This window comes from Musa acuminata, chromosome BXJ2-10 (assembly GCF_036884655.1).
Source record: "Musa acuminata AAA Group cultivar baxijiao chromosome BXJ2-10, Cavendish_Baxijiao_AAA, whole genome shotgun sequence".
In the NCBI taxonomy this organism is placed as follows: Eukaryota; Viridiplantae; Streptophyta; class Magnoliopsida; order Zingiberales; family Musaceae; genus Musa; species Musa acuminata.
Genome location: NC_088347.1, coordinates 27,664,651 through 27,687,328, shown reverse-complemented (window position 1 = coordinate 27,687,328; position 22,678 = coordinate 27,664,651). Strand labels below are relative to the sequence as shown.

Genomic DNA, 22,678 nt, shown 5'->3' with positions numbered 1-22,678 from the left:
TAACATCGGTGCAGTCTCCGTCCTATGATTCCTTAGGACTACTCATGCACGTGCTACCACCATGGATGCTGTAGGAACTCCATAGCCATGCGACGACGCATACGACAGAGAAGGAATGCTTGTCCATGAATAATGCCATGCAAGCTTATCGACTCTTTCCAGATCTCTGAACTCCATCTCTTTCCACACTTGTATCCATCCTTTCAGTTCGTCGGTGTTGCTTTGTACCGAAGACACATGAAAACCTGTTCGGGACAATTGACAGGAAAGCATGTGGGAATTTATCCACTGTTTTGATAGATCGTGTTGCATGGTGCGTGCTATCGGAATGCTTATAATTTGCATCAGTGTAGATGACTCGGAATGCACATGACATCTCCATTTCCATCGATTTGATTCTTCTTGTGGAAGGAGACATCAGCTAGAAAAAAGCCTAAGCTCTGATGCGTTGCCTCCGGGCTGACTGCAGTGCATGGATTAACTACAATCAAACAGGTCTTTCATGTGATATCCATGGTTGGGATCTTTGTTTACTCCAAAGCATTTGGAGGTTAGCATTTGAAGTCTTGTAAAGCCCTTGGATATTCTCTCCTTGCCCAAGGCATGGCGACCACTTTCCACATCCTTTCCGACATGAGATTCCTCTGCAGGGCGCCACAATAAAAAGTACTGCTCCGTCTCAAATATGTAAGAGGAGTCGGAGGAGAAAAGAAAGAGTAAAACGAGGAGGAAGTAAGCCTTGGGGAAAAGAGAGATCTTGTCACCAATGGCATGTCTGTTTCCTTGCATGGTTATGTTGACAGCAGAATATATTTCAAAGCCGCTGGACGTGTGGATATCAGCACCTTCACTTTCTGCAAAGATGCCAGAAAAGCCTTTATCCCTTTTCTATCACCCTAAGTCCAGCACACTATTCAGTCAGAGAAGAGAGAGAGAGAGAGAGAGAGAGAGATGAGTCTTATTGAGGTTGAATGCAATATATCAGCCCACAGGCCCTTCGCTTATGTATGCATTCATCATTCTCAAACTTGGTGTGGGAGAGGGCAGCATCGAGAGGAGAAGGGGAGAGTAGGACCAGGAACAGTGATCGTCATGGACGGGACCTCAGGTCTGCATCAATGATTGCCGTCCATCGCCACAGATACATTATGCTTTCTAATGTATGGAGAGATCTGCGCGAGAGGGTCGTGCGTTGGGCCGGTGATCGGTAATCCACCAAGAGAGAGACGACGTGTTCGTGGGCCATGCACTAATTAATGCCGTGGTCGGTGGGGACGCCGGAGAGGACAGCGGTTGTGGCCTCTCCGTCCTTGTGAATGGTGGTTGCAGCGGAACAGGGGAAATGCAAAAAAGTGGAGAGATTGAAATTAATTGTCCATTTTTGGAATTTAATATAGATGGGACACTTTCCAAACAGTTTAAGCTTTTAATCATCCAATTGATATTGTAATTAAGATATCATAATAAGTTATAAGGTTGTGATTATTGATCCAAAAATGTCATTATTGCATATGTGATAATGAAAATATTATTTTTGAACAGAGCAAATAAAATAACTCATGAATGGTAGAAATAAAAGGTACAAATGCATGCAGGAATTTACTGACAACGGCAAACCAGACACCCAAGAGATCAACGACGCAGTCACAGTCCCATGCAATCAATGGACTCCCTAGAGAAGACTCCCAACGCACGCCAACCCGATCCCCAGAAGCAGGACCCGTTCCGCGCTCCTTCCCTTGCGACTAGCCGCAGAAGGCGCTGTGTCGGCGCTCGCGGAAGGCCCGTCAGCTGCCGGAGCACTCTTCTTAGGCTTCACCGGAGTCGCCGCCGGAGACGGTGATGACGCGGGAGGTTTAGCCCCGAAAAGCTCGGCGGGCAGCAACACCTTGTCCACCGAGTACACCGCCAACGGGAATTCCAAGTAGAGGTTGTTGTTGATGGGCGTCTGGTTGACCCCGGTGGACACGTTCACCTGGTTGCTGGTGCTGGTGATGTTGACGGTGTAGACGCCGCTCCTCCCCGATGCCTGCGTGTTCACCGGGTTGCTCGTGGTCTCGAAGGTGGTTGGGCTGTAGTACCTCGGGAGGACGTGGTAGAGGACCAGCGACACCTGCTCTTGGGTCGTCAGGCTGTTGAGCGTGCCGGCTTTCAGGTTGCTGAAGGCATTGTCGGTGGGGGCGAAGATGGTGAGGCCATTGAAGGAGTTGTTCAGCTGGCTCTCGATCTGCTCCCCTACCTGCGTCTCTCTCAGCAGGCGAAGGAAGGTGCCGTACTGCCCGCCCTTCTCGAGAATGCCAGTGAGGTTGAGCGGCGCCGGCTTAGGACCGGGAGCCACCTTGGACTCGGTTTGGCCGAAGAGGGCGGACGCGGTGAGGAGGAGAAATGTGGTCAGGCCAATGAGCATGGGTGAGGAGGCCATTGGGGATGGATGGTGTCGATGGCTCGATGGGAGGTGACGACAGAGAGGGAGAGAGGTGAGGGTGGGGGGGCGCTTTGTAGTGGAGTGAGCGAAAAGAAGGTTGGAATGAGCTGGCCACCGGAGTTGGCGAGTGAGGCCTATCAGGAACCTTGTGTGGAACATAAAGCTCACCTCACCTCACCTCCTTCCATTCATATATTTCACGCCATGGCCCTCTGCACTCTTCTTACAGATCAGGAAGGCCAGACATGAGAGCAATAATGGTCCTGCTGTGACAGCTTACCCACCGAGTGCTGCATCTGCCCTACTCCAATCACTGTAGGATAGCAAAAAACGATGCTTTAACTCTGGTTGTTTCCCAGTTACCAGTTGATGCTTCGAATCGACACAGGCTTGCATGAGACTGCCATTAGGTAGAATATCCCCTTTCAGTGAGTACCCATCTTCCACATGCATTCCATCTGGCGCAGGAAGAAGACACTGCTTCACCAGCAATAACAATCCTCTGAGGAGACATTTCACCAGCTTAATTCGCAAACATGAGCTTCTTTCTCGTTGTATAGACGCCGTTCTTTCCATCTGAGCTCCCGTTTAATGATGAGTACTATGGACTTGGAGCATTATTGGGGTCTTGAGACAGTCTGGCTTTGGTCATCAGTCCTCTTCATGGCAGGACGAAGATGGAGACTCATGTGGACTCTGTTATATGTTATTACTGTTGAATTGTCCTATTTCACCGGTTCATATCGGTATGTTAATCCAAGGCAGTGACCACAAATACAACTTCCTCTGGGAGATGTTGCTCCCTTCATGGGAAGATTTGGATGTTGACCATTTAATTCATTGGTCGTCTCCACAGCCCAAAAGAGACCTCGCCGTCACTGGGCATGTTGTTGGCACCGTGCTGAATGACCTCCTCCACCACTCTCTGGACTTCCAGTAGTTCCAGCCTCCGTGAAGGGTACCTGAACTCTCGCTTTCTCGGTGTGCGACCACAGGAAGAAGAAGCTTCATCCGTTAGCCGAGTATACGGCCGCGGTAGAAAGGTACCGGAAGGCACCGATCTCTGGTTTGCCAGGTTCTTCCTTGCTCTCTTCTTCCAGCTCTTCAGGCCCTCCATAACCTCGTCGGCGAAGATGGTTTCCTTCATTGAAGAACCCATCTGAAGAGAAGTGATTCGAACAATGAACAGCCGAGCGTGATAGGATCGAGCCTTGAGCTTTCGGCATGGCCTACCTGAGTGACCAAGGCATAGAGCGGAAGCGTAACGTAAGCGCATAAGAACTGCACCAGAACGCCTGTCCCGAAGCTTAAGATGATGTCCGCCACCTCTCTGTCGAAGCATGACCGGACCCCAAAGTTGTACTGCAGCATGAGCATGTCAGCTTGAGATCTCGAGTGATGGAAGTTGTCAGGATTGATCATGATATACCCACCCATGCCCATGTGAAGAAAGCAAGCTGAAAGGAGTTCTGCAATGCACAAAGGTAGCTACAATAAGATCTGTAGACAAGTGCTCATTGGTATATATGTATACTTTATTAATGGATGAAATGCATCTCTTCCTCTTTTTTTCTTTGTCATTAGTAACATGTGAATTTGGAGAAGTGAGAGAAATCTTTGTTGTATAATCTTCACAAGGCAGAGTATTCCTCTGAAGCAACTTGCTCTGTTAACTCAAAGGAAGCTGATTCACTTGCAAGATACAGAGTGACCTCACCTGGAATAAGATGAACTGCACCAGGTGAAGCAGCAATCGAGGTTGAGCAAACCAGAAGTTGCTGTTTTCGAGTTCCACGCTTATTGTCCCTGGAACAACAATTGCCTGATTACTGCTCTTTAAGCACATTGTTGTTATGATGACCTCTAGCTTTGTTCCTATAACCAAAAGAATCTGCAACAAGAAGAACATTTTTTTCCCTATCATAGTTCTTGGCTTGTGACTCAATACACCAAGTTTCGAAAATGTAAGGGGCATACCACTAGAGGAACGAAGGGAAGCCAGTAGTGGCTATAAAATCCTGTATGTAGAAGAAATATGAACAAGTAGATGATTTCAGAAAGCAGAGTAGTGTGCAACTCTAATCTAATTAAGTTTGTGTCGACAAACATAGAAAACATTGATGATGTTGCATTACCGTAGGCATTGAAGAAAATGAAGAACACAGCACACATCCATATCCAGAAGCTGCAGCCAGATGAAAATGGTAGAAAAGATGTGATCTAGTAACATGTTGATGGATTTAGTAAGCATAGAGAATTTTGTTTCAGATCAAGACCTGATGCTAACAACCACCGCAAAGTCTTTATCCAGTGATCTCTGCAGAAACTTTCGGAAGTCGAACTTGGAGTCTTGAGATAAATGAACCTGTCCATCAAGCCAAACTTATAGTATCAGTTGAATTAGTATTTCCCATATGCCAATATGGCTTGCGTATAATTATGCCTTACCGCAACAAATCCACGCCGAAGAGAAAAATAATCAGCTTTCGAGACCGAATCAGTGAATTGTCGGAAAAAGCAGACCTACAAAAAGGGGCACCAAGTCAGTTTATGGAACTACATTTGAAGGCATAGCATTAGGGATCTAACTTACAATCCAAACAAATAAATGGTGATTACTCCAGATCTTCAAATGCCGTTCTCCAAATGATGTTTGCCGTGTCAGCTTAAACCTTCGAGGATCTGCATCCCTCTCAAAATTAGTATCAGTGACAGAACATTGAACACAAGGAAGACTAATCCCCACAAGCCACACCTGATTCAAGCATAAAGCCAATCCCAAAATTCTACCATTCATTGAAGTCAAAGTAATTTTTCATGTTGTATAATCAGAAAAGTGGATACTGAAAACGAGTGTTTCGGAGAAGAATAGCGAAAATTACCATTTGATAACTGATACTCCAGAGTGCTGGTTTCTTCTTCCCATGCCTTCCACCTCTTCATCTGAACAATACAAGAAAAAAATGATCAGACAAACAGTATGACTCTAACTTGCTGCTTATGATTTGCTTTCCCGTACATTTTTTGTGGAAATGATTTCTGCTTCTAAGCAAATTCTTTGTGGAATGACTTAACATCATACTGTCAATCATATTAGTTGCTACTGTTCTACAAGTCATTTGCTCAGTATATGAACAGGAAGAGTACCTTAACCTCCCCAAGAACCAAGGTTACAAGGCAAGAGAGGATATGAAACACGGCCAGCACAATGATCAATATCTGCAGTTGCTGAGTCCCTACTGATGAAACCAGAGATACTTTTCCCTGCAAAATGGGGAAGACTTTGATCATTTACATGAACATATGTACAGATATTATCTGCTCTGCGGAGCCCATAGAGGCAATTAATCAAACTCATTCCGTACCTTCTCTTGGCAAGATTGCTCCTCAACGAATCTGCCTGGCGGTGCAGCATCCTTGCATGGAAGAAAGGAGTCTCCCAGGCTCGCTGGTATGCAGATCTTTGAGATGGGTTGTTTAGCAACAGTCAACAGCAAGGACATGAACCCCAGATTCCTCAGTTCTGATGATAACACGCAGCCAAGAAGACGTAGATCATATAAGAGGCAATCGAGGTAATAACCAAGAATCAATCCTCCAGTACTCGAGCCACATTCTTCACTCACCTGCTTTGACATGGTTGAGAGCCTGGTTAAGCGTCTTCCTCTTTCTTCTCTCAAGTAACTGATGAAGGCACCACCGTCCGTATGATCAGCCATGAAATGTAACAAAGAAGACAAAAAAAAAAAAGGAATGCACGAGAGAGATGGCTGACCAGAGTTAACCGGTGAAGAGAGCGTTCGATGATGAGAGCCAGAAAGATCAAAATGGAGCAAACGCCAGCGACAGCCCAGGTAGGTGTGGCCTCGAGAGAAGCTTCCTGGTTCGTCATCTCGATCTGTCGATGTCATTGGAATACTCCCACATATTTAAAGACCCCCCATTCTGTTCATGTGCGCCTTCCAATTCCTTCATTACTCTGCTTCTTCCTCCTCTTCTTCTTCATTTCCTGCTTATGGTCAAACTGATCTGTAGATGATGAGATAGAAACGTAGGCGGCCTTATCGGCCGGAAGCTGTCTTACGTTGTTGCTTGTGGAGGTGAATCTATTGCGTGTAATCGTGTCAGAAAATTCAAGATATTAAGGAGTGGCAGTGTTAGGAGATTTGATTCGTTGGACATATGTGAGTGGGTTCTGATTTCTAATCTTGTAGCATCGGACGCTCATGGACATGCTTAAGATCCCAGCAAGAAATACAAACCTAGAAATAAATATTTGGAGAAGAAAATTCAAACTAGCTAAGCCTATGCAAGGAGTGTTTGACCAGAAGAAAAATCACAGAATTCATTCAAAGTCAAATAAGAAACTAGAGCATGTTCTCATCTTAGAGGTCATTTTTCATATAATTTTAGTCATTTTTGATACGGTATATTTTGGTAGTCTGAACATATCACTATCGACACAGACGTCAAGTCAGAGCCCTACGTCACACATCCCATCCTGAGAGTTCAGGGCAATACTGTCTGACACCGCACTGCACGCCCCGATGTGACGGTCAGTCAGAAAGGTTGTCTCATCCCTCTGGGGCCTGTGACGATGCCGAATCAATGCACCCTCAGCCCTCTCGTCACAATATAAAACCCCTTGCCAGCCTCCGACCAGAAGAAGGAAAGAAGAAAAAAAGAAGGAAAAAAGTAATCCCTATCGTTACTAACTTGCTCGTCGGAGGGGCCACGACCGGGTACCAACCGATGGAGACCATTTTCGCAGGAGGACGACCACTCATCGACGGTGAGGGACTCGGCACGAAAGCATGATTCGCCCGACACCAAGGAGTCACCGATCAACCCTGATCTCGACCATCGCCAACCAACAATCCTTCTCGAGAGCTCGGATACCTCATCATCTGAATCACCCTACAGAAAGCTCCCGACATCGACCCGTGGACCTAGCCGTGCTGACTCACCGATCACAGCATATCTGTTGTCTAACAATCCTTACCTCCACGATTCATGCAAGATGTATAATAATCTAAGAATCATCACATGGGAAGTATCGTGAGTTTTTTTTTTTTTGGTTAAGTCGTTGACTTTCTGAATGAGCAGACAAGAAGAATATGGATTCTCAGCACAAACCCTAAAGTCGCCATTAGAGAAGCTCGGTGCTTTGGGTGGTGATAACGTGAAAGCTGGCTGATAGAAGTATTTCCGTAATTCGGAGTTCCAGTGATTACCAAGGGAAAACGGTCAACCAGCACAAGCAAGCTATGTTATTGGGAGGCAGAGATCGAGTCAATGTCAACGATGTACACAACATGTCAATGCCGTCGCATCGCTTCTACTTTGCTTTGGGGCATCAACCATTGTTCTTATCTCCTCTATCACACCTGGCTGTCAACAAGCTACGACTTTCTTGGATCTTAAGAACCTTATGATCGACATCATCTTGTGGATTCTCCTGCCAACTATCATATCCGTCCTTGTTTGTTTGCGCAAGGATGCAGGCATCAAAAGCACATGTTTGATGTCGCATTGGATCTGATGCATAATTTGTGGGCATCAGATGCAGTACAACTCACGAGATCAAAGTCGCTATGCAGGCCCGTCCTCGCAGCTCTGCAGCTCTCTGGTGGAAGAAGACGAAGAACACCGAGCCATAACCCTTGCAATGTTAAGTACATCCAGTTGTAGATAAGACTTCTGGTATCTGTGCCAGGGTAGAACATACGGTAGCATTCAGTTGGTTGACACTTCATTCATGTTGTAGATAAGACCACACTGACGATCCATCCATTTACAGTCACACTCTCTTGTCTCACCAGATGCTGAAGCTCTTACACCGAAGAGTTGGGATCCACTTCTTCACGGTAGTAAGGAGAGAGCTTCCCATCCTTTGTCTCGATCTGGGTCCTGTTCTCTGCTCTCACTTCTTGGAGCATCTTCACCACCCTCCTCATCGACGGGCGGTTGATCGGAAGAGAGCTGGTGCAGAGAAGCCCGATGCTGAGCGCCTTGTTGATCTCCTCCCTATGCTGGCGCACATCAAGCTTTGGGTCAATCACATGGTCCACCCCATTCTGCTCCATTGCGCAGGTCACCCACTTCACCAAGTCCTTCTCCCCGAACTCTGGATCGACCGGGAACTTCCCCGTCACAAGCTCCAGGATCACCACGCCGAAGCTGTAGATGTCACTCTTCTCGTTCACCCGCAGAGTGTACGCGTACTCTGCAGCATGGAAGTGAATCGAATGCATCGACTACAAAGGTCATCGCTGATGAGGAGAAGAATGAGAAGAGGGGAAACCTGGCGCGATGTATCCGCATGAACCAGCGATCACGGACATGGATTTGGGTCCCTTCCCCATCATCTCCACAGTTTTCGCCACCCCGAAGTCTGCTACTTTGGCACCGTATTCACCATCCAACAGGATGTTGTTGGACTTCACATCTCTGTGCACGATCGGCGGCATGCAGTCGTGGTGTAGATAGCTGAGCCCCTCCGCCGCATCGAGCGCAATCTTGTACCTCGTTGGCCAGTCCAAGAGTGCTCCTTTGTTGCTGTGCAACAGGTCTCCCAAGCTCCCATTCGGCATGAACTCGTACACCAGAAGCTTGCAGTCCTTGTGAGTGCAGCAACACCACAGCTTCACGATGTTCTTGTGCCTAATCTTCCCCAACGTCGCGACCTCCGCCGCGAAACCATCGTCCACGGACTGGTTCGCGTTCTCGACGTCCTTCTTCGATGTGCCCCAAAGCTTCTTCACCGCGACCATCTCTCCGTTGCTTAGCACCGCCTTGTAGACCTTCCCTGAGCCGCCACTCCCAATCACATTGTCTTCGTCGAGGCAATCCAGGATCTCGTACTCGCTGAATCCGAGCTTGTGGAACGAGGTCAACGTCCATTTGGACTTGTCTGGTGTCAGCTGCGCCTTCTTGTACTTCCGATACCGCCAAAAGAACCACGCAACTCCGACGACAAAGACCAACGTAGCCAGCATAAAGATCGAGCGGAGCAACCAGATGAAGCCGTGACGATCCCCAGTGCCACGTGAAACAGGGCACAAGCCCGAGAACTCGTGGCACAATCCCGGATTGCCCAGGAAGCTGTTCCGGTAGATGTCGCGTGCGAAAAGAGGTGGAAGAGGGCCCGAGAGATCATTGTTTGATAGGTTGAACTCGTTGAGCTTTAAGTTCTGCAACTGCAGGGGTATGTCGCCGGTGAGCAGATTGCCGGAGAGATCAAGGTAGTTGAGCACTGGGAGGTCGCCGAGCTCCGGAGGTATGCGGCCGGTGAACTCGTTGTCAGCGAGGTTCAGCTCGCTGAGCTTCTTCCACGATTGGATTCCACGAAGTAACTCGCCTGAGAGGAAATTGTGGTGGAGGTCGAGCTGCCCGAGCTCCGCCAAGTAACCGAGGGACGACGGGAGCGGCCCCGAGAGACGGTTGTTCGAGGCGGAGAACTCGTAGAGCTTCGACAGAGCTCCCATTTCGGATGGGATGCTGCCACTGAACTGGTTGTCGTCGATGAGGATCTTGGAGAGGTTTGCGGCACTGGAGATGACCGGAGAGATCCCACCAGAGAAGGAATTTCCTCTGAGCTCGAGCAGCCAAAGATGGGGTAATCCCCAGAACCCGGCAGGAACCTCGCCGGACAGCTGATTGTTCCTGAGCCGGACGCGGGTAAGAGTCCGGCAGCGGCTGAGGCCTTCCGGGAGGCGACCCGAGAACAAATTGTCGATCAAAAGCAGCTCCTCTAGTACGCCGCGGTCGCAGATGCTCTGTGGTATCTCACCAGAGATCAGATTATCCGACAGATCGAGCACCATAAGCAGCGAATTCTTGCCCAATTCGGCAGGGAGAGAGCCATTGAGCCGGTTGGCAAAGAGCCGGAGCTCGATCAGGCTCGTGGAGCGCGAGACGCCAGAGGGCACGCTGCCGGTGATCCGGTTCGAGTAGAAATGCACGCTCTCGAGGAAGGGGGCGTCGAAGAGGTCCTCCGGAAGAGACCCCTCGAGGTGGTTCATGGAGGCGTCGACGCGGAGCAGCGAGCTGAGCTTGCCGAAGCCCGGCGGAACGGGACCGGAGAGCGAGTTATTGTACAGCTCGATCTGGACGACGCTAGAGAGGTTGGCGATGGACTCCGGGATACGCCCGGAGAGCGCATTGGTGGACAGGTCGAGGTCGGCAAGCTTCGAGAGCCGACCGAGCGATGGCGGAATATCGCCGATGAGGTTGCAGCCGGCGAGCCAGAGGACCTCGAGGGAGGAGAGATTACCGAGGGAGGGAGGGATGCCGCCGGGGGCGAAGGGGTTGTAGGAGAGGTTAAGCTGGCGGAGGGTGCTGAGGTTGCCCAAGAAGGCAGGGACAGTGGAGGTGAGCAGATTCGCGACGAGCGAGAGATCCTGGATGACGGGGAAGCGGCCGAAGGAGGGCGGGATGGGGCCAGAAAAGTTGTTACCGGTGAGGTCGAGGTGAGCGAGGGACGGCAGGGCGGCGAGGGCGTCGGGGAGTGGGCCGACGAGGAGGTTCTGGGAGAGGTCGAGGTGGGCGAGGGCGGCGCAGGGACCGACGGCGGAGTCCGGGAGGGAGGAGTTGATGTTGTTCCAGGAGAGGGAGAGGAAAGCGAGGTTAGGGATGCGGCAGAGGGAGGCAGGGAAGGGCCCGGTAAGGCCGAGGCCGGTGAGGTCGACGCTGGTGACGGTGGCCCCCGCCGACGAGCAAGCGATGCCGGTCCAGTTGCAAGGAGTGGAGTCACGAGGGTTCCAGTCGGAGAGTGCGTTGTCGGGGTCTTCGAGACCCCTCTTGGCTTGCAACAGGTAGAGACCTTCCTGGTTCAAGGACAGGGAAAGGCGGCAGAGCTGGAACAAGAAGAGCACAGCTAAAGCTGCAAGCGCCATGGCCAGGTTCCGAAACAACGATCGAGTCTGCTACTTCTCTTTCCTCCGCATTCATTCAAAAGGAGGCACCCAATGGACGAAGAGGAAAGAGGCACCTACCCTTTCTTCCGTCCCATCGCTGATGAAAGAGAGAGGTAGAAGAAAAGAGGAATTGATAGGAAGGCAACGACAAGCAGATGGAAGAGGGTGGGGGAGGTGGGCACCTACTTCATGCCCCATCAGTGACCGAGCGACCGAGTGAGTGAGAGATCATTAAGCCAGTGGAATGCTTTCCGCTACGTGCGAGCTCGAGGTTGGGACACTGACGCAGTGAAACCCCATGTGTTCAATTTGATCTGGGATGGAAGACAGAAGGGCAACGTAAAGCCTATCCGCTCACGACCCCTTCGGAAGAGCTGCATGATTGCTCGGTAGATTTCCTCTGTCAGATGGGTAGAAAGAGCTATCTATGGCAGACACATGACGCGCTAGATTCTCGCCGAGTCGCACAGGCTCGAGATAGAAAGCTAAAATGGTAAGGAATCTGTGTCATGTTGCTGCGACCGCTGCTCGAGATACGTGCAGCACTGGCCAACCATCCATCTTCCTCTTTCATTCTCGTCCGGAACAGTAGCTCGATTCCTCTGTAAACCGAGCTGGAGGAGACAAGCTTTCAACCGAGGAACGTGGTAGGCTCCATGATTACCAGATGCATCATTAGAGGGGGTTTCTGGCCAAATAATGCTTTGGATACTGCAACAACTGGGCAATCGAGAATGTAGCATATTTGCTTGGGATTCAACACTGAGGTTTACTCACTGGTATCACACATTTAATCATACAGCTTAGATAGAAACACATCATGTAGCACAAACCAACAAAACTCAACTAATATTTCCTCTCAACAGTAGCCTGATCATTGACTAAACACACCCACCTTTGTCTCCCTCTCTCTCTCTCTCTCTCTCTCTCTCTCTCTCTCCCTGAGAAAGAATACAAATTCCTCTTGCTGCACCAGTGTCTCAGTAGCACCATGTGCCAGAAGTTGACAGGAAGATAAGAAGAAGAAGAAAAGTTTCATTTTGTTAGGTAGTCTTTGCCGGTGTCAAAAGTGACATCTAAGGGGGTTTACTTGACTAGTTCAAATATTATTATAAATTATTATACTTTTATATTTAGTGTTTATATATATATATAGAGAGAGAGAGAGAGAGAGAGACTGGAACTCTCATACTATTTTCTTCTTTATCATGATTTCCATGACCTGCAGCGATTATATGCATGTAAAGAAACAAAGCGAAGAACAAAGGGATCAAAGTACGTCGATGGCCAAGGAGTCAATGATTTCTCTGAGTTGTCCTTTTTCTTCACAGCTAGCTGTATCCTTTCGACTCTGCTCTCGTTGTGCCATTTTTGTCTCGGCCTTTGGGTCGCTCTCTCTCGCTCTCGCTCGCTCCGAATTCACGGTGCCAGTAAATTCCAGTCGTTCCTGTTACCATGTTAAACTTCGAGTTATAATTCGAGGACAGGTGAGAGTCAAACACAGTTATATCAGTCTCAGAGATTGCCGTTGTAGAGTTCAGTAATCGCCTCTTGCATTAAAATCAGCACTGCAAGTCTACAGCTACCCCACCCCTTCATCTTAGATCTCTTCCCTACTTGTCTCCCTCGCTGTCTCTTCGCTTTGGAAGGGGAGAAAACCACAGTGGATTCACATCCCATCTCGAGCTCCATAGCAGTACGAGGGGAGGAGCAGTAGTATTCTCGTCGATGACGACGGCAGTCCTCCCCTAGTTGGAGACTTCGCACTAGAGTTCCTCCCGTGGTCTCCAGCCTAGTGTAGACCTAGCCGTTGTAGACTCCATTATCTTCTTCCTCCTCCCAAGAACACGTAAAAAGAGAGATATGTCTCGGTGTGACAACACGAAGAATGACGGGCGATCTGCAGTCAGCGAACGGTCATAGAAAACCTGTGATGACTCGTCTTCTCTGATATAGATATCATATAGATACTGCTGTTGGCAGTCCATGGAGCTGTCTGTCGTCCACGAAGCGACGTCTCACCTGCACAAAGTTGTCTTGTTCTGAAGACGACGTGCACAAAGGACGCCGGTGACGGTGGTGGTGGTGGTGGCCGTGATGACTGATTGATTTGGTGCAGCAGCGAGGTGTGAATCTTCTGAGTTGGCGGCGGCGTTTGGTTCCACGTATCACGAACGTAGTTGTCAGCATACATGCATCAGATTAAGGAACTCTAAATCGACATTTATGTCCGTCATGTGTCGAGATTAATACTAATCCAATTGCCACCACCTTAACGCAACGGGCAAATTGCCGCTTTCTCCATTAAAATCCTGCCGTGCTCCGCCAACTCCCATGAATTAATGGAAGAAGTAATTACGATGAATGTAGAAAACAACCCATGATTAGATGTTCCTTCTTTCATCGAAAACAACTGTTCTGATATGGAAAAATATTGGAAATCAAAAGGAATCCCACAAAGATTAGGAGAGGTCATGAAAGCATGGTGGGTTGCGCCAAATCATGCTTTGGTTTCGAGGTTGGCTTTAGCTGGGAAGGGAACATGGGAAGAGATGATGCAACAGCATGAGCGGACCAAACCTCCAAGACTAAAGTATGGTGAATCTTTTTCCTCGTAATAATCTTTGTTTTTCATGATCATTGTTCTGTCACCTTCAGATTAATCGTGACAGATTTATCGATCCAGCCTTTATTATAGATCCCAGCTCACAGACACTGGCAGGACGAGCACAAAAGTCAACACCTATCAATTCTTGTTGTACGATTTCTCCCAGAAATTAGTGTTCGGGTGGGACACTCAAGCCAGGAAATTAATGTGGCAGAGGCTCCGATCTTTGAAACCAGCGCAAAAGGCAGAACTAAAATTCCACCTTCATGATCGGCAACACATATCTCCTTTCGAAAGATCCAACAGGAAAGAACAGTAGCCTTTTGAGATGTACTTGTTAGAGCTGATGAGGAAAAATAGATGGTTGATGGCTGTGACGGAGCACGAAGGGCGACTCCAATTCGAAGAAAACGAAGGCTATTACTTACATGCTGCAGCAGGTCATTAAGTATCTGTGCATGCCACTGCTGTAGTAGTTGTGAGTATTAACTCTCGGCCAATGGTGCGGAATGATGTATCCGATTGAAGTTGTTGGTCGTCGTCCATTCAATGGTTTAATTCATGCAGGACCGGTTGTACGTGGTGTCAGTTAATCAGTATACTATTTGTCTTGAGGAACAAATATGTAGAAACTTGATGACTTCGAGGAATGTTGTGGTGGTTGGTATTGAACATCTTGACTTGTTGGATTTAGATCATTTTCACGAGTGTTCTCTTCGATTCACCAAAGAACACAATCCACATTGTGGACCGATGTGGACCGAGGAGGAATGGTTGGGCTGGACGTGGGCAAAGAACTAAGGCGAGAGGCATTCATAGTTGCAGTGTAGGTTTTGAGTCGAGGATGAAGTGTAGAGTCTCATGTAAATTTACATGGGGGGTTTTGATAGGAGATCATAGCAAATATAGAATAATATTTTTTTTTATTTTTTATATTTTAATTTCTTATTAATTTATAATTTGATTATTAATTATAAATTTGAGTGCAGCAGATGATAAAAAAATTCACAATCAATATAAATATACATTATCTTAATGAATAAAATTATCTCTTTCATAATAAATTCTTTAGATTTGTCAGACAAAAATCAATCTAATACCAACTGCATATATCTAGACATTTCATTTACAATTAATAAATTATTATAATTCATACATCCATGGTACATTAGTTTGTATTAAAATATGTTATGCAATATCTTAAAGGAACTCATAATCATTGACTTCTTCTTTGTAAAAAATTATTATTTTATCTTTATACCTTCGTTGATATTGATTAGACAGACAACATTGATGATAGAATATTTATGTTAGTTTACATTATCTTTCTTGAAGCAAATATGATCAATTGGGGTTCCTAAAAATAAAACACAAGATCTACTTTTTAGACTGAATATTAAGTCATCACTATCACCGTTATAAAACTTAATTGGTTACCAATTTGCTACACGAACTTCACATCACATTATAATTCACTCATATAATATATCGCGATGATATCAATAATATATGCTTATGCGTCAACCCGCTATTCCACTCACATATAAAACATATTGTTATCGACTTCTACTTTGATAGTGATCAAGTTGTTAGATGTGAATTACATATTTCTTACATCTATACTTATACCCAACTAATATACTACCTCATAAATCGCTCGGTCTATTCGATATTATAAATTTTAATTATTTGATAGAGTGTTAAAACTCTTATAATCATTAAAATTAAATAAAGAATTAGTTTGATTATTGAATATTAATTGATCATGAAGAGGTTTCTCCGACCATCGCACATTATAATTGTCGTATAAAGGCTTCGTGCCTATAAGACGACAGAGATGTAACGGGGTGACCGATCGTAAGAGGTGAAATCGAGCTGCACATGAAGCTCGATCATATGTGAAGCTGATAAGGTGTCGGACGATCCGTATCAATCGGCGTTATCAACCTCCGATAAGAACACAAGTTCCCGCGTCAGACGGTTAAAACATACGTACGACGACTGCAGGCGGGACGACACGCGGCTCCAAGTTTTGAACTTCTATCTTGTAGGAACAGAATCACGAGGACGACGACACCTTCCACTTCGATAAAGCTACCCCATCTTTACGAGGGGCTCACGAGATGTGCACCGTGGAGGGCTGCGCGTGTGGTCGCGTTCGCCATCTCGAGAGGAGATAGGTTAGCCAAAATGGAGTGGCGATCAGATCATAACGACACTCTCCTCCAACCGAACCTTTGTTATAGCCTTATTTCTCTTAATATTAAATGATAAATACAATGATATTCTCACCCCCACTTTCTTCTTATTTCTGCCTATTTGTACGTTTGAACCTCTCACGTCCACATGTAACCCCCCAAATCAACGGATGTATTGTGATTGCAAAACATGTCCGCATATAAATTTATCTGAGATGGACGATCGATGTCATCGCGCCGTTCTTTCACTTCTTCCGATCTCGTCTTGCTCTGCTCGCGCACTCTCCTTTGTTTGGTTCCCCTCCCCCTCCGAAACCTGAATCTCCCTCTTCCTGCTTCGCTGCCCCCACTGTATCGATCGATCGATCGCAGGAAGAAGGCTGGGCACGAATGGCGGCGGCGGGCGCTATATCCGGCACCGGAAGCGGCATCACCGGCCTTCTCCGCCTCCGGCGCCCGGCCGCGAGGAACCCAGCCATCGCCGCCGGTTCCTTGGCCGACGGAGGGAACCCCATCTGGAGCCGCCAGCTCTCGCTCATCCACCTCGACCGCTCCTTTCCGCCATCGAGGATCGCCACCGCCGCTGCTGTATCCAAGAAGGATGGGCTCCTCCGCCCCGTGGCCGCCGCCGCGTCCTCCTCGCCGGCCGAAGGGAGCGATCACGTCGGGTGAGGTCCGTCTCCTCCGTGGATTCACAATCATCTTCTCCCCCGAATCCTAAAGAGGCAACCCTTTCTTGTTTCGATTAGGGAAGCGGAAGTGGGTTTCGCTGCGAAGTACCCCGCTCTCGTCACCGGCTTCTTCTTCTTCATGTGGTACGTACGATGATCTTACCGCCAAACCATGTTTTGAAACCCTACATTACATAAATCCGATCGAATTGCTGATGCATCATCATCATCATGAATTTTGGACAGGTATTTCTTGAACGTGATATTTAACATCATCAACAAGACGATCTATAATTATTTTCCCTACCCTTAGTAAGTGTTTTTATCGTCTTTAATGATGCAAGAGTTGCACGTTAATTTAGCTTTGTGCTCACTGTTTGGATTGGGGGTGCAGCTTTGTGTCGGTGATACACCTCTCCGTGGGCGTGGTGTATTGTTTGGTGAGCTGGGCCGTCGGTCTTCCCAAGCGCGCCGTAAGTTTCGCCGGCCAAACCCCTATAGCACGTCTTCCATTGAAATTATAACTGTACTTCATCTTAGGGAAAAGGTAAACAAATAGATGATGTGGTCCATAATTTTGTGGGTATTGTTGCCGTGTGGTTGCTCATCGTTGGTGGGAAATCTCGATTAGGCTGCCAAGCTATCCATGTGAGGGAAGCCACCGTAGGAGGGAACAAAGAGCATGCCCAAAACATATCCATCCGAAGTGTCCCACTTTAGAATTCAACGTATGGTGTCTTTTTAATCATTAAAAAGAACTCAAAGTGTCAAATTTGCAAAACTCCGAGTGAATCAGCCATTGAAGTTTTCTGTTTAAAGTATGGTTCCAAGTTCTTCATATTTTGTCCAAGATTTTGCTAACAGACGTTAGTTTGTCTTACCTTGAGAATTAGCTAAAGCTAAGGGAGATTTTAATATGCATTTTGATTTGATCTGTCTTATTTTAGCCCATCGACTCGGATCTGTTGAAGCTGCTCATCCCTGTTGCAGTCGGCCATGCTATCGGTCATGTCACTAGCAATGTGTCATTTGCTGCTGTTGCAGTTTCATTCACTCACACAATCAAGGGTAATCTTCCATGTCTAATACATTGCCCAGAGTGAAGTGGAGCTTTCCCTTCAAGGAAAGTTCCAGTTCAGTGCTTCTAAAATTTAATCCAACACTTTTTTTCTTGTCAGCACTGGAACCCTTCTTCAATGCATCAGCTTCTCAATTCATCCTAGGACAACCGATACCATTGACGCTCTGGTTATCTCTAGCTCCAGTTGTTATTGGTAATTTACTTTTATCATGTTATTGTGTGATTGTATATCTTGCTATTCTAGTTAGGGATGCTGCTATAAAGGGTAGAGTGCAATGACTGAGGATTTGACATCCTTCCTTTCTTTTCTATCTTTTGACTTGTATTTATGTGTAAGTTTGATGTTTTGCATCTTATATATGCTTTTGGTAAAATTCAACCTGATTGCTGAAGCAATTCTTTCACACATTAGTTTGGTAATTAATCTATGCTTATAAATATATTTAAAAGAGTTTTATGGATAATACCTTGTGGCCTGTAAGAATGTGAAAGATGGTGGAGCTTATGTTGGTAGCTAAAATCTCAAGAAAGCAGTTGCATTTTTCCTTTTAATTCACTTTATAACTGAGAAACAAATTACTCTCCTATTTATTTATCAGTACATTATATGGTAAATATTGTGAATTTCAGGTGTCTCAATGGCATCCCTCACGGAACTATCATTCAATTGGACTGGCTTCATTAGTGCCATGATCTCAAACATCTCCTTCACATACAGGAGCATCTATTCCAAGAAAGCCATGGTCCAGCTCACGCTTCACCCTTATATTTGTTCTCCTATTTGTCCCATTCACTTACAAAAAACCTATTTGTTTTTTGCAGACTGACATGGACAGCACAAATGTGTATGCATACATATCAATCATTGCTCTATTTGTTTGTATTCCTCCTGCAATTCTTGTAAGTACTTTGCACGGATTGTTGTAAAGAGAAAATTGTCCCTTTTAACTTTATTTTTTTTGTTGAACCATCATATATTGCTTGCCGAACTCAGAGTCCAACTGGGTTATTGGTGGCAGAGACTGTCAGCATCTATAATTTCTTCTTTATATTTAGGTTCGCTGGAGACTTATGCGAATATTAACCATACATTTGAGCCACTTATTTCCTCAAGTGCAATGGATTTGTGTCCAAACTAAAGCTTGAATTTGACTAAATGGACTTTCAATCTCGATTGGCCACTTCAACTAAAGGACAAGAACTGATGTATGTCATTCAGTTTTTCTTTTTGTTGATTCGTATAGTATTAGATTAGCTCATTATGATGTTAATTGAGACAATATTTCTTAGCAGTGATTAGATCAGTACGGTCCACATGAAATTTACTGTTCTGGCCCATGGGCAATCAGGACCATACTGTTAGTTCCTGCTTTTGGGGTTACCGACAATATTGCTTGGTTTACTGGCAGGATTAGGGCAGTACCACCCACTATATGGGTGATATTCTCTTAGCCTTATGTTGTGACACGGTTGGCCTTGTTTATTGATTTAGTCTGGCCTAGACTGTCATTTAAGACTCAGACTGGGTCTAAAAGATCCTCTAGAAAGCCTCCAAACACTCGATTGTGTGCACCAGCCTTAGTTCCGGTTCATCCAAGTGGCTGTGGAGAAGGTAAGTAGAGGACTAGAAAAGGAGTTATGGTAAATCTCCTACTGCTTTTCTTTTTTCTTACTCTTTTCCATTCCTGCCATCCCACTGTCTAGTACTTCATATGGACTGGTACTCGAAACCTCTGTCTAAGAACTTTGCGCTATGTATGTGTTTTGCATGCTATGCTTTAACTTTTTAGAGCATATAAACTTGGGGTGATGTGTTGCATTGAACCGTTTAATGAATTAGCAGCACAGATATGAAGACATTTTGCGTGGGGTCCTTTCTTATCAGCCAAGGACACTAAACATCCAACACACATTCTCCTTCTCACCTTCTGCTTATAATATATTAAACAAGGCCATCGTAGATTGTGTTATTCAACCTCAAGCATAGTGCATCAATCAGGACATTTTATTATACCTGAGTAGCTCAAGTCAGTTTTTAAAGCATATGCATCTGCTTTTATGCAGCAGAAAGCTCGCTGTTAGTTTGTTGTTTGCTTAAAATTAATTTAACAAAATGAATGTTATTGATGCCTATATGTTGCTCTTGACCAATCAATCTATTTTGGAGCTTGCAGCTTGAGGGTCCTCAACTAATGCAACATGGCTTCAAGGATGCAATTGCAAAAGTAGGCATGACAAAGTTCCTCTCTGATCTTTTCTGGGTGGGGATGTTTTATCACCTCTATAATCAGGTAACTGTTTGAGATATTAATTGACTACTAAGTTTGTGTGGAGGATACTGGAAAACATATATATGCTTGGATCCACTGGACTAGTAAAAGAGCAGTTCCTAGAATTTCTTCCTTCAGTAATGGGTCTACTTGGGGTTTCAACTTTCTTAGCCAAGTGAATAAGAGGTGATGTAGAACATACCCTGTGATATCAATCTGATGTAGGAGCACATCAAGAGCAGACAATTCTTTTTTTTTTTTTAATTTGAGAATAGAGGAAAGGAAAGTGAGAGGAAGAGAGATAACACTGCTGAAATATAAGTGAGACGCAGAGGAGAGAAAACCAGACTTTTTCTGGGTACATCTAAGGATCCAGGCATTGCATCATACATGCCTCATGTACAGACAACGATGTCACACATTTGGAGGATAAGTTCCAAACTTTACTCAAATACGTCAATTATTTGATCTTTTCTCCTTTGAGGAAGATATATTTGTATGTTTGTTCTGACATATAATTTTCCTCGTTGATAATAGATTTAATTGATGTGCCTGTTTGTTTATGAATTCTTTAAGGATGACTAAACTTCTGAAATATTCTATCAAGCCTTTGAATCCTTAATTAAATCCAAGATTTGTCTCCCTTATTATTAGAATCTCCAACCAAGGCTGTTTTTTTTTTCGTGCTTGTCCTTTAGCTTTCTTTTCTTCTATAGTAAGCAATATAACAACAGAAAGTGGGAACGTAAAAGATGTTCTCATTTAAAAAAAGAAATTATATTTGGAATGCTCTTCTAAACTAATAATATCTATTAGACCAAGATAACCCACATCAGACCGGATGGATTGTGAATACCATGGTGTGATTTTGAATATGGTTGTTCTCACATCACTAATGCTGATTGTTTCAAAATAACCTTTTTCTCAAATTTCAAATATTTGATTGAATGTCAATCACTTTGCCCTTGCATTAGGAAAATAAAAAGATTGGCTTATCTTAATAGATTGCCAAAGCTGAATAAACAAGGGACTTTGGTGGTATCATGCTGCTTCAAGTTTTATCGCAGAACACTTTAATTAGGGTTGGACCATTTGGTCCATTTCTCTATAAGATCGTGAACACATTTTATCTGCTTCAAGGTCTCTTGGTCATTACGCTTTTGTTCTTGCTGCCATCTTTCAGTCCCCTCTAGCATCCATCCGCCACTATTTTTTGAAGTTTCCCAGTAAAATGTACTTTTATTGGAACGATATATGTTGAACCACCTGTTCCAGTGTGCTGAATTAAGTTTTAGAATGTAATGATTAATAAAATTTTGAATGCATCCATTAGATTCTTTTAAATGTTTTGGAAGATACAACAAAATTAGAATTTTAATTGCATCATGATTATGCATACAGAGATTAATGACATTCTAATGTTTATGCATCCAACAGTTAGCAGCCAACACCTTGGAACGAGTTGCTCCTCTCACACATGCAGTTGGGAATGTTCTGAAACGTGTGTTTGTGATTGGCTTTTCAATTATAATATTCGGTATGTGTTGTCATCTCTCATTGTGATATCTCAATGACTGCAGGTTTAGATTTCTAATATAGGCTCTTGCCACTCTTTAACTTTTCCAATCTATGACAGGCAATAAGATTTCAACACAAACGGGTATCGGAACTTGCATAGCAATTGGAGGAGTTGCCCTTTACTCATACATCAAGGCAAAGATGGAAGAGGAGAAAAGAGTATGTATCTAAAACCTTGTTGTTATTTGTTATATTGTGATAAAAAAAGATGTGTTCCTTCTTTTTCCTTGGAGCCTGGTCGGGCATATACTTGGATGATTAAATTGCAAAGGCTTGACTAGGTGAATGTAGGGAGGACCTTTTGTGTTGCCCAATTCAATCAATTTTCTTACTATAGTTGAGGTAAGATTATTATAACCAGTCTAATCAAAATCCCTTTTAAACATCCTCAGCAATTGAAAGCTGCATGAGCAGTGGGAAGCCGTAGCGATGGAGGATTGCATGGCGTTCAAGGTTTGGCATGTACGTGCCAGCGACAGGGGAAAAGAAAGTGATGTGAGGCAGGCAGCCATTTAAAGCCCCCTTATTACATCTCATTTCTTTTTCTCGTTGTTGTGTTATTTGTTTTCCAAAGGGAAACTCTTTCCATTGCTAATTTGCAAAACACAAAATAATTTATTGTTTAGAAGCTTCAAAGAGAGCACTGGAGTGCTCGTGTCTGTAGAATAAAGCTGCTGGTCTCAAACCTGTGGAAATATGAAACCAACTTTTCTTCAATGTTTTTCAAGTTCTTTCCCCTATATTGTAAAAGTTCAATTAAGAGGTCACATCTGCTAGTTTGTATTTGCACTGTATGCTAGACAACCAGGTTTGATAGATAGCAGCTACTTGATGTTTGATGAATTGGAGAAAAATGGTGCATCCTGAATTGAAATGTGTAGCAAAGACATCTATACTTTTTGAAGAGCCTAAGGTATATGATTATAACT

The 22,678-nt window shown here is 45.1% G+C and overlaps 4 protein-coding genes across 4 annotated transcripts; 1 reads left to right on the top strand and 3 right to left on the bottom strand.

The window, feature by feature from the left end:
- Positions 1 to 1,548: 1,548 nt before the first annotated feature.
- LOC135624888 (fasciclin-like arabinogalactan protein 13) lies at positions 1,549 to 2,568 on the bottom strand. Its single transcript, XM_065128941.1, has one exon. It carries the CDS (start codon positions 2,420 to 2,422, stop codon positions 1,673 to 1,675), a length of 750 nt encoding a protein of 249 aa, XP_064985013.1. The 5' UTR covers positions 2,423 to 2,568; the 3' UTR covers positions 1,549 to 1,672.
- A 166-nt stretch (positions 2,569 to 2,734) lies between these two features.
- LOC135624887 (MLO-like protein 2) lies at positions 2,735 to 6,452 on the bottom strand. Its single transcript, XM_065128940.1, has 14 exons — positions 6,201 to 6,452; positions 6,052 to 6,109; positions 5,791 to 5,948; positions 5,573 to 5,689; positions 5,308 to 5,368; positions 5,019 to 5,107; positions 4,874 to 4,948; positions 4,702 to 4,790; positions 4,561 to 4,610; positions 4,403 to 4,443; positions 4,143 to 4,316; positions 3,859 to 3,894; positions 3,659 to 3,787; positions 2,735 to 3,584 (listed from the first exon to the last, which is right to left on the bottom strand). Exons 1-14 carry the CDS (start codon positions 6,315 to 6,317, stop codon positions 3,258 to 3,260), a joined length of 1,521 nt encoding a protein of 506 aa, XP_064985012.1. The 5' UTR covers positions 6,318 to 6,452; the 3' UTR covers positions 2,735 to 3,257.
- A 1,698-nt stretch (positions 6,453 to 8,150) lies between these two features.
- LOC135624886 (receptor-like protein kinase HSL1) lies at positions 8,151 to 11,481 on the bottom strand. The gene is made up of 2 exons (XM_065128939.1): positions 8,730 to 11,481; positions 8,151 to 8,651 (listed from the first exon to the last, which is right to left on the bottom strand). The coding sequence occupies exons 1-2, from the start codon at positions 11,320 to 11,322 to the stop codon at positions 8,260 to 8,262; spliced, it is 2,985 nt and encodes a 994-aa protein (XP_064985011.1). The 5' UTR covers positions 11,323 to 11,481; the 3' UTR covers positions 8,151 to 8,259.
- Positions 11,482 to 16,337: 4,856 nt separating this feature from the next.
- LOC135624885 (triose phosphate/phosphate translocator, chloroplastic-like) lies at positions 16,338 to 22,466 on the top strand. The gene is made up of 12 exons (XM_065128938.1): positions 16,338 to 16,817; positions 16,899 to 16,964; positions 17,067 to 17,132; positions 17,215 to 17,293; positions 17,768 to 17,888; positions 17,999 to 18,094; positions 18,532 to 18,644; positions 18,724 to 18,801; positions 20,076 to 20,192; positions 21,609 to 21,708; positions 21,808 to 21,908; positions 22,142 to 22,466. The coding sequence occupies exons 1-12, from the start codon at positions 16,540 to 16,542 to the stop codon at positions 22,157 to 22,159; spliced, it is 1,233 nt and encodes a 410-aa protein (XP_064985010.1). The 5' UTR covers positions 16,338 to 16,539; the 3' UTR covers positions 22,160 to 22,466.
- Positions 22,467 to 22,678: the final 212 nt, after the last annotated feature.

What these genes read in the sequence shown, in the direction of transcription:
- LOC135624888 (XM_065128941.1), bottom strand. Translation starts at nt 2,422, where the DNA reads ATGGCCTCCTCACCCATGCTCATTGGCCTGACCACATTTCTCCTCCTC.
- LOC135624885 (XM_065128938.1), top strand. Translation starts at nt 16,540, where the DNA reads ATGGCGGCGGCGGGCGCTATATCCGGCACCGGAAGCGGCATCACCGGC. An exon ending in ATTCACTCACACAATCAAGG is followed by an intron (nt 17,889 to 17,998) that starts GTAATCTTCCAT and finishes TTTTCTTGTCAG; the next exon opens with CACTGGAACCCTTCTTCAAT. An exon ending in TCTATTCCAAGAAAGCCATG is followed by an intron (nt 18,645 to 18,723) that starts GTCCAGCTCACG and finishes TGTTTTTTGCAG; the next exon opens with ACTGACATGGACAGCACAAA.
- LOC135624886 (XM_065128939.1), bottom strand. Translation starts at nt 11,322, where the DNA reads ATGGCGCTTGCAGCTTTAGCTGTGCTCTTCTTGTTCCAGCTCTGCCGC. An exon ending in ATGCGGATACATCGCGCCAG is followed by an intron (nt 8,652 to 8,729) that starts GTTTCCCCTCTT and finishes TCCATGCTGCAG; the next exon opens with AGTACGCGTACACTCTGCGG.
- LOC135624887 (XM_065128940.1), bottom strand. Translation starts at nt 6,317, where the DNA reads ATGACGAACCAGGAAGCTTCTCTCGAGGCCACACCTACCTGGGCTGTC. An exon ending in CATTTTCTTCAATGCCTACG is followed by an intron (nt 4,444 to 4,560) that starts GTAATGCAACAT and finishes TTCTACATACAG; the next exon opens with GATTTTATAGCCACTACTGG. An exon ending in TCTATGCCTTGGTCACTCAG is followed by an intron (nt 3,585 to 3,658) that starts GTAGGCCATGCC and finishes ACTTCTCTTCAG; the next exon opens with ATGGGTTCTTCAATGAAGGA.